At 41.6% G+C, this 16,111-nt stretch overlaps 2 protein-coding genes across 2 annotated transcripts in view; one reads left to right on the top strand and one right to left on the bottom strand.

Annotated features, from left to right (window-relative positions):
- The window catches only part of FAM104B (family with sequence similarity 104 member B), a 628,193-nt gene that overhangs the window by 247,561 nt on the left and 364,521 nt on the right, over positions 1–16,111 (top strand). The window lies entirely within an intron of this gene.
- MAGEH1 (MAGE family member H1) lies at positions 1,569–3,036 on the bottom strand. Its single transcript, XM_050777030.1, has one exon. It carries the CDS (start codon positions 2,760–2,762, stop codon positions 2,103–2,105), a length of 660 nt encoding a protein of 219 aa, XP_050632987.1. The 5' UTR covers positions 2,763–3,036; the 3' UTR covers positions 1,569–2,102.

The following is a 16,111-nucleotide window of genomic DNA, read 5'->3' as shown; positions in this document are numbered from 1 at the left end:
GGGAAAGTCACCGAGAAACCCGGACCTCAGAGTCCCACCTTGTTTACCTCTGGAGGTGATATTGATAAATAGGACTCCTCCCAGGGCAAAGAACAGGCCTTTTGATTTTCTGCAGCTCCAGTTTCTATCACACTGTCTGAATCCCAGAAGGTGCTCACCATTTTCGGGCTTGCTGAATGAATGTGGAGCTGCTGATGGGGTCATAGTTACTACTTTTGTTTGAAGCCTCCTTGGCCTGCAGGCTGAGGAGAGCGGGTCCCTGGGCCTTCTCCAGAAGGTCATTTGCCAGCCTACCCTGCACCTGGTGACGTGACTTTGCACACAGCTGGAAGCAGGGTAAACCTGGATGTCAAGAAGGAAGAAGGTAGCCTGACCACTCTTGTGTGTGTTATAGCTGCTAACCATGAGCCCCACAGGGCTAGGTTGGGCACTTGTCACTGGTGCTCTCCAGCAGGGGACCCAGTTCATGCAGTGCTTAGCTCTTGGAGAAAAGGTGGTAGGATTTGGGCCTGATCCCACATGACTTAGTATAGCATGGGCCTTCATGCCAGGTACCAATCCGGACTTACTCCATTGGCCGAAGGTGAGAGTGAAAATACTAATGTCCCTTGCCCCCTTGGACACACACACTTTTAAACAATGTGTGCACCCTAACAAACCATAGTTCCTGAGAGAAGTGCAAGGTTACCTTTTGGAGATGCCACAGGTGGAGCCTTTTCTCTGGCTCATCCAGTATCTCAGAAGCTCTGCTTTTCTATGGCGTTTTCTCAAATTATTTCAGGGTTGTTATTATTATTAATCACTTTCATTGTCATTAGTTTAAAGTCACCCACCCTTTGAGGGTCTGTCCTGCGCACTTCTTCGCTTGCCTCATTCCTTTTTCTCTACTTTCCCCTTCAAATAACCTTAATAGTTCAGTGAAGAATTTATTTCCAAATGTCCACGCTGCCTTCAGTGTCTCCATTTTTACTCCCTCTCCTTCTTCTCTATTATTTCCAAACCTCAGATTGTCCCCTCACCAAGATTTTGTGACGGCCCCATCTTTTTTTATTTCCGAAGTACCCCATGACAACCTTTTCCCCTGCACCCACCCCTTCCCTCTGCCCTCCTCTTCTCAAGATGGTTTATGTGTATTTTGTACTTCCGTGGCAGGCACCCTGTGATGTCCCCTTCTTTTTGCCAGTGCTCCCTCCCCTATGCTGGGTGGAGTATCCAATCAAATATCTGATACATTATATTTTCATCATATATTCTGATCATATATTTCAGTCCCCCCAAACTTATTTAAGTGTCTCTTGAATTTTCACACATCCTGTAATGCTCCCTTCCCTGGCCCCCCTCCCCAAGACAGGTCACATAATGTTTTCTACATTTTCATGGCACTTCAGTCGTTTTCTACATTTTCATGGCACTCTATCCCAGCATTTTACTGCACTGCCAGTTTACCTATTTTTCTCTCCCACATAATCTAGAACATTCTTTGGACATGGAGGATGTGTACTAGGGAGTATTCCTAGAATCTACACTGGTGCCTCACATAACAGGTGGTCAGAAAATGCGCAAGATGCACTAGTCGTTATGCTTTTATTTTTCTCTATGTTCTGCAGTAACCAAGGAAAATCATAGTAAATGTCAATCTCACACAACAGCAAACACAAAGCGTTTCAGAAACGTCATATATGAAGAAATCCTCCATCCTTCTTCAACCTTTTACTGGGTATTTCAACTTCAAAAGAACAGCTCATTCCTATAAGTGCTGTACAAGATTATAGAATATGATGGAACGACTTCATTTTAGAACGGTAGCAAAACTGCTATACTAAATGTCAATGACAGGAAACAAAGAAAAAAAAATCTGTTCAATTATATTTTTAAACATATTGTTATTCTCAACAAACAGAATTTTAAAACGAATACAATTTTCCATTATCAAAAGCAAACACTCTATTTTGCAGTTAAACAACGATCACTGATCACAAGTATCAAATACAGTGTCCCCCGCCCCCAATGCACATCATTTTCAACTTAGGACCCTGGCCATCTACTCCTTGGGGTACCTGTGACTTTCTTTTCCACCCCCCAAGGGTCTGCCTCAGATCTACTTAGGGGGCGGAATAACCCCTAGCACCTGAATTGAGGATAGCCTCAACCTCTGCATCATCGTCTGAATCCCAGTCATAATTACAAGGCCAGTCTTTAGAGCATCGGTTACGAACCCTTGCCACAAAATGCATGACTTTCAGTTTGCTCGATTCCACGTGTGCTCGGGGACCCCAGAAGAACTCGTACTCCACCGGACTGCTACGGGGCACCGGCTTATAAATCAGGTAACCTCTGCGCACAAACTCTTCTGTGACGATCTTCTTCGGATCTCCAAAGATGCTGTGCTGGCGTCCAGGCTGCATTCCTAACTTCCCCAGCACTTTCCAGACCAGAGCTTCCTTGGCGCTGTTGCCCATGATGAAGATGAGCGCTAATATGGACATCAGGAGACTTTTCTTGGTGCCCTGAAAATTGCTCCGGGGCACCGAAGGCTTTTGTGCTTGGGCAGTGCTCGAGGCTTCTTCAGGGGTGGTAGAGGCCTCCTCTGGAGTGCTCGGGTCTTCCTCGGGGCCGCTCAGGTCGTCTTCGGGTGTGCTCGCTACCACGGAGGCGGCCATGGGGGTCTCGGAGGCCTCCGAGGCCTGGATTTTGCGATTGTTGCGGTTCTCTTCTGCGGCTCTCGCATTACGGCGGCGCCGACTCTTTCGTCCCCGAGGCATGTCTCCTGCTAGGGGCTCAAAGCTTACAGCAGTCCTAGGGAAGGATGCTCGTAGCCTCTTCAGGAAGCAACTGCTTTATACCGTAAGAAGCTGCTGCCGCTGGAGCTACCAACGTCAATAGTCTTTGTATCAATAAAGCCGTTCTCAGCTACAAAGCTAGTTCCCACGCCAGCTGACTTGCGCAAGCAACCGCCGCCAGCACTTGCCGCAGCTGCAAGCCCGCGAGAAAGCTCAGCAAAACCGGCCCCGCCTCTCCTGCCACGCACACTCCTAGCACCAAAGAGGAAGTAGGCTGGTCCTCCACAGGGACTTCCGCTAGCAGATAGGAAAAGGGGCAGGCAGCGACAGGGGTGGGACAAGGGCAGGAATGACAGCTAGAGATTGGTGGGGGCTGGAGTTTGCAGAAGAGAAAAAAAAATAGCTTAAAGTTTCTGTATTATCAGCCTAGTACAAACATTCCAAGATTGGCTTGGCAGTCTGGGGAAGGAGTGCGTCAGCTCCATTCCCACTGACGACAGGCGGTGTGTGTGTTGCAGGTTGGGAGGCCAGGGGTGGCGGGAGGGTGTATTCTTGGAAGGAGTCAGCTGTCTCCAGCCTTCCTTTCCTGTCTTGGCTTACACACCGCGTTCATTCACTCGCCCTGTTTTCAGAAGGCATTTATGTGTATACTAATGAATTCGTGGTCCCGTGTAGGACCCGGATAATATTGTTATGGCAGATGTGCTGGATGATGTGAGGAGATGGGACTGCAGAAACAAGCAGGGTGAAAGAGGTGCAGAGCCTTTAAAATGTGGTAGATATATGCACGATATATATACTGCTCTGCTTTTATACATATATACATACATACATACATATATCGTGCATATATCTACCACATTTTTATATACAGTGCATATATCTACCACACTTATATGTATGTATGTATGTATGTATGTATGAAAGCAGGGCAGTGACAGGATTAGAGGAATTGCATTTGTGCAGGCTTTCAGAAGAGCAAACTATTTCCTGGCAGACCACATAGGAAGCAATTGGAATAAGAAGCACTGGGAACTAAAGTATGCCTTGAGGCTGTTGCCATGGGGATGGAGAGGCAGAAAGACATTTTAAAGGTGACCATTGAAGGGCTTTGTAGACAGAATGGATGAAGTGGGGAATGGGGAGGGGGTGACGGGGTGCAGGTTGGCTCCAAGGTTTCTAGGCTCCCGTCTTCCTGGACACCTGATTTATTTTGCTTCTTTCAGAACATACTCTGAACTTTGTCCACTGCTTGCTTTTGCTCACTGTTTGCTCTGCCTGACCTGCCTTCTCAGCCTTCTCCAACTAGCTAAATTCCACCTGGCTGCTCACAGACCTGTTTCTCCCTGAAACTTGTCTTGATGTGCCCAAAAAGGTCGTGAGTCCATTTTTACTCCATTGAGGAAAGCCCTAAAACTAGCACTCTGTCTTTCTTATGTCATTCAAGGTATTAGTTTAAGCAAGTCACTTCTCTCTAAGCCTGTTTTTCCATCTGTAAAGTGGGGCTAAAGTACTGCCCTCATAGGGTTGTGAGAATTAAATATGATAAAAAATGAAAAGCATTTATTACATGGTAAGCACAGACTCTGCCTCTCAAGGTTTTCCAAGCGGTGTGTGAGTGTGGCATCTAATCAATGCATGCTGAAGGAATACATGATGGAAAAGATTTTATAGGTGTTCTTAACTGAACTCTTAAGAAACACATGAATACTTTATGCGTGTCTTGCTGAAATTTTCTTTATAATTAGAGCCTACTGAGTCCTCCTGTTGGGTAAGTTAGCAATAAATCAATTTGGTTCAGCAAGGAAAGCACCTCTCCAGGACATAGAGCACTCTTGAGCCAGCCCTCCATTTGGGATAATCTTTGCATTCGTTCTGGGTCATGGCTTACTCAAACCAGTAGTCTGGCTCTATCTGCTGTCCCACATTCTGAGAATTCTCGCAGTTTCTGGTCCACTGATAATTGCTCTAAATTGTTTTTTAGTGCAGGTATGAACTTATTTTACTGTTTCCAGGAATTTGGGTCTTGCATGGAAGTCTATAGCATGTACAATCCTACCCTATGAAACAAAAATGGGGGGATTACTTTTGCCGTTTATTTGCTTGTGTTTAGCATGAATTTTTTTTTTTTTACTGCGAATTAATCTCAAACATAGGGCAAGAAGAGAGATTAATATTATAAACACCAATAGTTAGCTGCATAAAATTTAAATATTAGGCCCTACTTACTGTCTATCTTTTATATATTGGATATGGTAAAACACTCCTTTTACGTCTTCCATGACCCACTCTGCTCTCTCCTTCCCCACTGTGCTCCTCTATGATGAAGTCAGCAATTATTATGCCCATGGAAACTTGTATATATTTTCTACCTACTTGTGTGTCTGTATACAACATAGAATCTCTTCCTTTATTTAAAGCACATCATCATGCTGTATACATTGTTCGACATGTTGATTTTCCAGCTCAAGTTTATATTTTTTATGTTTACCCATGTAAATACATGGAACTCTAGTTCATTTATTTTAATTTTGTACATTTCATCATTTTCAATTTATCCTGTCCCTAATGATCCACGCCTATGAAGTTCCCATTTTTCCAAAACAATATAATACTCTTATTAATATTTGTGTGCATGTTCCCTGTGAACATGTGCATGCATTTCTCTAGGATCAACATCAAAGAGTAGGGTTACTGGATGTGTTGGCATGTATATGTTTAGATAGAACACATGGCTTTCTACTTTGTTTCACTTATAAAAATCAAAACATTCCATATTGAATTTCCAGGCAAACCTTTTTCCTAATTCATAATGAAATCTCCTCAATTTACACTTCTAATTCTTTCATTCTAGTGGCTGGATGATATTCCTTGCAATGGATTTACCATAATCTCTTCAATTTATTTAATTTTCTTTTATTATTATTATTATATTATTCTACAGTACATGTGCACAACGTGCACCTTTATTACATAGGTATACATGTGCCATGTTGGTTTGCTGCACCCATTAACTCATCATTTACATTGGGTATTTCTCCTAATGCTATCCCTCCCCCTACCCTCCACCGCATGACAGGCCCCAGGGTGTGATGTTCCCTGCCCTGCGTCCAAGTGTTCTCACTGTTCAATTCCCACCTATGAGGGAGAACATGCAGTGTTTGATTTTCTGTCCTTGTGACTGTTTGCTCAGAATGACGCAGAATGTCCTTGTGACTGTTTGCTCAGAATGGTTTCCAGCTTCATCCATGTCCCTGCAAAGGACATGAATGCATCCTTTTTTATGGCTGCATAGTATTTCATGGTGTATATGTGTCACATTTTCTTTTCTTTTTTTTTAAATTTATTTATTATTATTATACTTTAAGTTGTAGGGTACATGTGCATAAAGTGCAGGTTTGTTACATATGTATACTTGTGCCATGTTGCTGTGCTGCACCCATCAACTCGTCATTTACATCAGGTATAACTCCCAATGCAATCCCTCCCCCCTCCCCCCTCCCCATGATAGGCCCCGGGTGTGTGATGTTCCCCTTCATGAGTCCGAGTGATCTCATTGTTCAGTTCCCACCTATGAGTGAGAACATGCGGTGTTTGGTTTTCTGTTCTTGTGATAGTTTGCTAAGAATGATGGATTCCAGCTGCATCCAAGTCCCTACAAAGGACTCAAACTCATCCTTTTTGATGGCTGCATAGTATTCCATGGTGTATATGTGCCACATTTTCTTAATCCAATCTGTCACTGATGGACATTTGGGTTGATTCCAAGTCTTTGCTATTGTGAATAGTGCTGCAATAAACATACGTGTGCATGTGTCTTTATAGCAGCATAATTTATAATCCTTTGGGTATATACCCAGTAATGGGATGGCTGGGTCATATAGTACATCTAGTTCTAGATCCTTGAGGAATCGCCATACTGTTGTCCATAATGGTTGAACTAGTTTACAATCCCACCAACAGTGTAAAAGTGTTCCTATTTCTCCACATCCTCTCCAGCACCTGTTGTTTCCTGACTTTTTAATGATTGCCATTCTAACTGGTGTGAGATGGTATCTCATTGTGGTTTTGATTTGCATTTCTCTGATGGCCAGTGATGATGAGCATTTTTTCATGTGTCTGTTGGCTGTATGAATGTCTTCTTTTGAGAAATGTCTGTTCATATCCTTTGCCCACTTTTTGATGGGGTTGTTTGTTTTTTTCTTGTAAATTTGTTTGAGTTCTTTGTAGGTTCTGGATATTAGCCCTTTGTCAGATGAGTAGATTGCAAAAATTTTCTCCCATTCTGTAGGTTGCGTGTTCACTCTGATGGTAGTTTCTTTTGCTGTGCAGAAGCTCTTTAGTTTAATGAGATCCCATTTGTCAATTTTGGCTTTTGCTGCCGTTGCTTTTGGTGTTTTAGACATGAAGTCTTTTCCCATGCCTATGTCCTGAATGGTACTACCTAGGTTTTCCTCTAGGATTTTTATGGTATTAGGTCTAACATTTAAGTCTCTAATCCATCTTGAATTAATTTTCGTATAAGGAGTAAGGAAAGGATCCAGTTTCAGCTTTCTACTTATGGCTAGCCAATTTTCCCAGCACCATTTATTAAATAGGGAATCCTTTCCCCATTTCTTGTTTCTCTCAGGTTTGTCAAAGATCAAATGGCTGTAGATGTGTGGTATTATTTCTGAGGACTCTGTTCTGTTCCATTGGTCTATATCTCTGTTTTGGTACCAGTACCATGCTGTTTTGGTTACTGTAGCCTTGTAGTAGAGTTTGAAGTCAGGTAGCGTGATGCCTCCAGCTTTGTTCTTTTGACTTAGGATTGTCATGGAGATGCGGGCTCTTTTTTGGTTCCATATGAACTTTAAAGCAGTTTTTTCCAATTCTGTGAAGAAAGTCATTGGTAGCTTGATGGGGATGGCATTGAATCTATAAATTACCTTGGGCAGTATGGCCATTTTCACGATATTGATTCTTCCTATCCATGAGCATGGTATGTTCTTCCATTTGTTTGTGTCCTCTTTGATTTCACTGAGCAGTGGTTTGTAGTTCTCCTTGAAGAGGTCCTTTACATCCCTTGTAACTTGGATTCCTAGGTATTTGATTCTCTTTGAAGCAATTGTGAATGGAAGTTCATTCCTGATTTGGCTCTCTGTTTGTCTGTTACTGGTGTATAAGAATGCTTGTGATTTTTGCACATTAATTTTGTATCCTGAGACTTTGCTGGAGTTGCTTATCAGCTTAAGGAGATTTTGGGCTGAGACAATGGGGTTTTCTAAATATACAATCATGTCATCTGCAAAGAGGGACAATTTGACTTCTTCTTTTCCTAACTGAATACCCTTGATTTCTTTCTCTTGCCTGATTGCCCTAGCCAGAACTTCCAACACTATGTTGAATAGGAGTGGTGAGAGAGGGCATCCCTGTCTTGTGCCAGTTTTCAAAGGGAATTTTTCCAGTTTTTGCCCATTCAGTATGATATTGGCTGTGGGTCTGTCATAAATAGCTCTTATTATTTTGAGGTACGTTCCATCAATACCAAATTTATTGAGCGTTTATAGCATGAAGGGCTGTTGAATTTTGTCAAAAGCCTTTTCTGCATCAATTGAGATAATCATGTGGTTCTTGTCTTTGGTTCTGTTTATATGCTGGATTATGTTTATTGATTTGCGAATGTTGAACCAGCCTTGCATCCCAGGGATGAAACCCACTTGATCATGGTGGATAAGCTTTTTGATGTGTTGCTGAATCCGGTTTGCCAGTATTTTATTGAGGATTTTTGCATCGATGTTCATCAGGGATATTGGTCTAAAATTCTCTTTTTTTGTTGTGTCCTTGCCAGGCTTTGGTATCAGGATGATATTGGCCTCATAAAATGAGTTAGGGAGGATTCCCTCTTTTTCTATTGATTGGAATAGTTACAGAAGGAATGGTACCAACTCCTCCTTGTACCTCTGGTAGAATTCAGCTGTGAATCCATCTGGTCCTGGACTTTTTTTGGTTGGTAGGCTATTAATTGTTGCCTCAATTTCAGAGCCTGCTTTTGGTCTATTCAGAGATTCAACTTCTTCCTGATTTAGTCTTGGAAGAGTGTAAGTGTCCAGGAAATTATCCATTTCTTCTAGATTTTCCAGTTTATTTGCGTAGAGGTGTTTATAGTATTCTCTGATGGTAGTTTGTATTTCTGTGGGGTCGGTAGTGATATCCCCTTTATCATTTTTAATTGCGTCGATTTGATTCTTCTCTCTTTTCTTCTTTATTAGTCTGGCTAGTGGGCTGTCAATTTTGTTGATCTTTTCAGAAAACCAACTCCTGGATTCATTGATTTTTTGGAGGGTTTTTTGTGTCTCTATCTCCTTCAGTTCTGCTCTGATCTTAGTTATTTCTTGCCTTCTGCTAGCTTTCGAATGTGTTTGCTCTTGCTTCTCTAGTTCTTTTAATTGTGATGTTAGAGTGTCAATTTTAGATCTTTCCTGCTTTCTCTTGTGGGCATTTAGTGCTCTATTTTCCCTCTACACACTGCTTTAAATGTGTCCCAGAGATTCTGGTATGTTGTATCTTTGTTCTCATTGGTTTCAAAGAACATCTTTATTTCTGCCTTCATTTCGTTATGTACCCAGTAGTCATTCAGGAGCAGGTTGTTCAGTTTCCATGTAGTTGAGCGGTTTTCATTGAGTTTCTTAGTCCTGAGTTCTAGTTTGATTGCACTGTGGTCTGAGAGACAGTTTGTTATAATTTCTGTTCTTGTACATTTGCTGAGGAGTGCTTTACTTCCAATTACGTGGTCAATTTTGGAGTAAGTATGATGTGGTGCTGAGAAGAATGTATATTCTGTTGATTTGGGGTGGAGAGTTCTCTAGATGTCTATTAGGTCTGCTTGCTGCAGAGATGAGTTCAATTCCTGGATATCCTTGTTAACTTTCTGTCTCGTTGATCTGTCTAATGTTGACAGTGGAGTGTTGAAGTCTCCCATTATTATTGTATGGGAGTCTAAGTCTCTTTGTAAGTCTCTAAGGACTTGCTTTATGAATCTGGGTGCTCCTGTATTGGGTGCATATATATTTAGGATAGTTAGCTCTTCCTGTTGAATTGATCCCTTTACCATTATGTAATGGCCTTCTTTGTCTCTTTTGATCTTTGATGGTTTAAAGTCTGTTTTATCAGAGACTAGTATTGCAACCCCTGCTTTTTTTTGTTCTCCATTTGCTTGGTAAATCTTAATCCATCCCTTTATTTTGAGCCTATGTATGTCTCTGCGTATGAGATGGGTCTCCTGAATACAGCAGACTGATGGGTCTTGACTCTTTATCCAGTTTGCCAGTCTGTGTCTTTTAATTGGAGCATTTAGTCCATTTACATTTAAGGTTAATATTGTTATGTGTGAACTTGATCCTGCCATTATGATATTAACTGGTTATTTTGCTCGTTAGTTGATGCCGTTTCTTCCTAGCCTCAATGTTCTTTACATTTTGGCATGTTTTTGCAATGGCTGGTTCCGGTTTTTCCTTTCCATGTTTAGTGCTTCCTTCAGGGTCTCTTGTAAGGCAGGCCTAGTGGTGACAAAATCTCTAAGCATTTGCTTATCTGTAAAGGATTTTATTTCTCCTTCACTTATGAAACTTAGTTTGGCTGGATATGAAATTCTGGGTTTAAAATTCTTTTCTTTAAGAATGTTGAGTATTGGCCCCCACTCTCTTCTGGCTTGTAGAGTTTCTGCTGAGAGATCTGCTGTTAGTCTGATGGGCTTCCCTTTGTGGGTAACCCAACCTTTCTCTCTGGCTGCCCTTAAGATGTTTTCCTTCATTTCAACTTTGGTGAATCTGGCAATTATGTGTCTTGGAGTTGCTCTTCTCGAGGAGTATCTTTGTGGCGTTCTCTGTATTTCCTGGATTTGAATGTTGGCCTGCCCTACTAGGTTGGGGAAGTTCTCCTGGATGATATCCTGAAGAGTGTTTTCCAACTTGGTTCCATTTTCCCCCTCACTTTCAGGCACCCCAATCAGACTTAGATTTGGTCTTTTTACATAATCCCATACTTCTTGCAGGCTTTGTTCATTTCTTTTTCTTCTTTTTTCTTTTGGTTTCTCTTCTCGCTTCATTTCATTCATTTGATCCTCAATCGCTGATACTCTTTCTTCCAGTTGATCAAGTCGGTTACTGAAGCTTGTGCATTTGTCACGTATTTCTCGTGTCATGGTTTTCATCTCTTTCATTTCGTTTAGGACCTTCTCTGCATTAATTATTCTAGCCATCAATTCTTCCACTTTTTTTTTAAAGATTTTTAGTTTCTTTGCGCTGGGTACGTAATTCCTCCTTTAGCTCTGAGAAATTTGATGGACTGAAGCCTTCTTCTCTCATGTCGTCAAAGTCATTCTCCGTCCAGCTTTGATCCGTTGCTGGCGATGAGCTGCGCTCCTTTGCCGGGGGAGATGCACTCTTATTTTTTGAATTTCCAGCTTTTCTGCCCTGCTTTTTCCCCATCTTTGTGGTTTTATCTGCCTCTGGTCTTTGATGATGGTGATGTACTGATGGGGTTTTGGTGTAGGTGTCCTTCCTGTTTGATAGTTTTCCTTCTAACAGTCAGGACCCTCAGCTGTAGGTCTGTTGGAGATTGCTTGAGGTCCACTCCAGACCCTGTTTGCCTGGGTATCAGCAGCAGAGGCTGCAGAAGATAGAATATTTCTGAACAGCAAGTGTACCTGTCTGATTCTTGCTTTGGAAGCTTCCTCTCAGGGGTGTACTCCTCCCTGTGAGGTGTGGGGTGTCAGATTGCCCCTAGTGGGGGATGTCTCCCAGTTAGGCTACTCAGGGGTCAGGGACCCACTTGAGCAGGGAGTCTGTCCCTTCTCAGATCTCAACCTCCGTGTTGGGAGATCCACTGCTCTCTTCAAAGCTGTCAGACAGAGTCGTTTGCATCTGCAGAGGTGTCTGCTGCGTTTGTTTAGTTTACTGTGCCCTGTCCCCAGAGGTGGAGTCTACAGAGACAGGCAGGTTTCCTTGAGCTGCTGTGAGCTCCACCCAGTTCGAGCTTCCCAGCAGCTTTGTTTACCTACTTAAGCCTCAGCAATGGCGGGCGCCCCTCCCTCAGCCTCGCTGCTGCCTTGCTGGTAGATCACAGACTGCTGCGCTAGCAATGAGGGAGGCTCCGTGGGTGTGGGACCCTCCCGGTCAGGTGTGGGATATGATCTCCTGGTGTGCCTGTTTGCTTAAAGCGCAGTATTGGGGTGGGAGTTACCCGATTTTCCAGGTGTTGTGTGTCTCAGTTCCCCTGGCTGGGAAAAGGGACTCCCTTCCCCCTTGCGCTTCCCAGGTGAGGCAATGCCTCGCCCTGCTTCAGCTCTCGCTGGTCGGGCTGCAGCAGCTGACCAGCACCGATCGTCCGGCACTCCCCATTGAGATGAACCCAGTACCTCAGTTGAAAATGCAGAAATCACCGGTCTTCTGTGTCGCTCGCGCTGGGAGTTGGAGACTGGAGCTGCTCCTATTCGGCAATCTTGCTCCGCCCCCCCCGAGTTGGTATGTGTCACATTTTCTTAACCCAGTCTATCATTGATGGATATTTGGGTTTGTTCCAGGTCTTTGCTATTGTGAATAGTGCTGCAATAACCATACATGTGCGTGTGTCTTTATAGTATCATGATTTATAATCCTTTGGGTATATACCCAGTAATGGGATAACTGGGTCAAATGGCATTTCTAGTTCTACATCCTTGAGGAATTGCCACACTGTCTTCCACAATGATTGGACTAATTTACACTTCCACCAACAGTGGAAAAGCGTTCTTATGTCTCTACATCCTCTCCAGCATCTATTGTTTCCTGACTATTAAATGATTGCCATTCTAACTGGTGTGAGATGGTATCTCATTGTGGTTTTTATTTGCATTTCTCTGATAACCAATGATGACGAGCATTTTTTCATGTGTCTGTTGGCTGTGTAAATGTCTTCTTTTGAGAAGTGTCTGTTCATATCCTTTGCCCACTTTTTGATGGGGTTGTTTGTTTTCTTGAAAATTTGTTTAAATTCTTTGTAGATTCTTGATAATAGCCCTTTGTCAGATGGGTAGATTGCAAAAAGTTTCTCCCATTCTGTAGGTTGCCTGTTCACTCTGATGGTAGTTCGTTTTGCTGTGCAGAATATCTTTAGTTTAATTAGATCCCATTTGTCAATTTTGGCTTTTGTAGCCATTGCTTTTGGTGTTTTAGACATGAAGTCCTTGCCCATGCCTATGTCCTGAATAGTATTACCTAGGTTTTCTTCTAGGGTTTTTATGGTATTAGGTCTAACATTTAAGTCTCTAATCCACCTTGAATTAATTTTCGTATAAGGAGTAAGGAAAGGATCCAGTTTCAGCTTTCTACTTATGGCTAGCCAATTTTCCCAGCACCATTTATTAAATAGGGAATCCTGTCTGCATTTCTTGTTTTTGTCAGGTTTGTCAAAGATCAGATGGCTGTAGATGTGTGGTATTATTTCTGAGGGCTTTGTTCTGTTCCATTGGTCTATATCTCTGTTTTGGTACCAGTACCATGCTGTTTTGGTTACTGTAGCCTTATAACATAAAGTCAGGTAGCATGATGCCTCCAGCTTTGTTCTTTTTGCTTAGGATTGTCTTGGCAATGTGGTGTCTTTTTTGGTTCCATATGAACTTCAAAGTAGTGCTTTCCAATTCTGTGAAGAAAGTCATTGGTAGCTTGATGGGGATGGCATTGAATCTATAAATTACCTTAGGCAGTATGGCCATTTTCACGATATTGATTCTTCCTATCCATGAGCATGGAACCTTCTTCCATTTGTTTGTGTCCTCTTTTATTTCGTTGAGCAGTGGTTTATATTTCTCCTTGAAGAGGTTCTTCACATCCCTTATCAGTTCGATTCCTAGGTATTTTATTCTCCTTGTAGCAATTGTGAATGGGAGTTCATTCATGATTTGGCTCTCTGTCTGTTGTTGGTGTATAGAAATTCTTCTGATTTTTGCACATTGATATTGTTTCTTGAGACTTTGCTGAAATTGCTTATCAGCTTAAGGAGATTATGGGCTGAGACGATGGGGTTTTCTAAATATACAATCATGTCATCTGCAAACAGGGACAATTTGACTTCCTCTTTTCCTTTATTGAATGCTCTTTATTTCTTTCTCTTGCCTGATTGCCCTGGCCAGAACTCCAAAACTATGTTGAGTAGGAGTGGTGAGAGAGGGCATCCCTGTCTTGTGCCAGTTTTCAAAGAGAATGTTTCCAATTGCCCATTCAGTATGATATTGGCTGTGGGTTTGTCATAAATAGCTCTTATTATTTTGAGATATGTTCCATCAATACCTAGTTTATTGAGAGTTTTTAGCATGAAGGGCTGTTGAATTTTGTTAAAGGCCTTTTCTGCATCTGTTGAGATAATTATGTGGTTTTTGTCTTTGGTTCTGTTTATGTGATGGATTACGTTTATTGATTTGTGTATGTTGAACCAGGCTTGCATCCCAGGGATGAAGCCAACTTGATCATGATGGATAAGCTTCTTGATGTGCTGCTGGATTCAGTTTGACAGTATTTTATTGAGGATTTTTTTGCATCGATGTTCATCAGGGATATTGGTCTAAAATTCTCTTTTTTTGTTGTGTCCCTGCCAGGCTTTGGTATCAGGATGATGCTGGTCTCAAACATGAGTTAGGGAGGATTCCCTCCTTTTCTATTGATTGGAATAGTTTCAGAAGGAATGTTACCAGCTCCTCTTTGTACTTCCGGTAGAATTCAGCTGTGAATCCATCTGGTCCTGGACTTTTTTGGTTGGAAAGCTATTAATTATTGCCTTAGTTTCAGCAATAATATCAGTTATTGATATACTCAGAGATTCAACTTCTTCCTGGTTTAGCCTCGGGAGGATATATGTGTCCAGGAATTCATCAATTTCTTCTAGATTTTCTACTTTATTTGCATAGAGGTGTTTACAGTATTCTATGATGGTACTTTGTATTTCTGTGGGATCAGTGGTGATATCCCCTTTATTATTTTTTATTGTGTCTATTTGATTCTTCTTTTTTTTCTTCATTACTCTTGCAAGCAGTCTATCAATTTTGTTGATCTTTTCAAAAAACCAGTTACTGGATTCATTGATTTATTGAAGGGTTTTTTGTGTCTCTGTCTCCTTCAGTTCTGCTCTGATCTTAGTTATTTCTTGCCTTCTCCTAATTTTTGAATTCGTTTCTTTTGCTTCTCTAGTTCTTTTAATTATGATGTTAGGGTGTCAATTTTAGATATTTCCTGCTTTCTCTTGTGGACATTTAGTGCTGTAAATTTCCTACTACACACTGCTTTAAATGTGTTCCAGAGATTCTGGTATGTTGTGTCTTTTATCTCATTGGTTTCAAAGAACATCTTTATTTCTGCCTTCATTTCATTATTTACCCGGTAGTCATTCAGGAGCAGGTTGTTCAGTTTCCATGTAGTTGAGCAGTTTTGAGTGAGTTTCTTAATCCTGATTTCTAATATGATTGCCCTGTGCTCTGAGAGACAGTTTGTTGTGATTTCTGTTCTTTTACATTTGCTAAGGAGTGCTTTACTTCCAATTATGTGGTCAATTTTGGAATAAGTGCGATGTGGTGCTGAGAAGAATGTATATTCTGTTGATTTGGGGTGGTGAGTTCTATAGATGTCTATTAGGTCTGCTTGGTACAGAGGTGAGTTCAAGTCCTGTATACTTTGTTAACCTTCTGTCTTGTTGATCTGTCTCATGTTGACGGTGGGTTGTTAACGTCTCCCATTATTATTGTGTGGGAATCTTAAGTGTCTTCATAGGTCTCTAAGAACTTGCTTTATGAATCTGGCTACTCTTGTATTGGGTGCATATATATTTAGGATAGTTGGCTCTTCCTGTTGAATTGATCCCTTTACCATTATGTAATGGTTTTGTTTCTTTTGATCTTTGTTGATTTAAAGTCTGTTTTATGTGAGACTAGGATTACAAACCCTGTGTTTTTTTTTGTTTTGTTTTGTTTTGTTTTGCTTTCCTTTTGCTTGGTAGATCTTCCTCCATCCTTTTATTTTGAGCCTATGTGTATCTCTCCATGTGAGATTGGTCTCCTGAATACAGCACACTGATGGGTCTTGACTCTTTATCCAATTTGCCATTCTGTGTCTTTTAATTGGGGCATTTAGCCCATTAACATTTAAGGTAATATTGTTTGTATGGATTTGATCCTGTCATTATGATTAGGTGGTTATTTTGTCTGTTAATTGATGCAGTTTCTTCATAGCATCAATGGTCTTCACAATTTGGCATGTTTTTGCAGTGGCTGGTACCAGTTGTTCCTTTTCATGTTTAGTGCTTCCTTCAGGAGGTCTTGTAACGCA

This window comes from Macaca thibetana, chromosome X (assembly GCF_024542745.1).
Source record: "Macaca thibetana thibetana isolate TM-01 chromosome X, ASM2454274v1, whole genome shotgun sequence".
NCBI lineage: Eukaryota > Metazoa > Chordata > Mammalia > Primates > Cercopithecidae > Macaca > Macaca thibetana.
The sequence above is the reverse complement of the archived record's forward strand: the minus strand, read 5'-3'. Positions and strand labels throughout refer to the sequence as shown.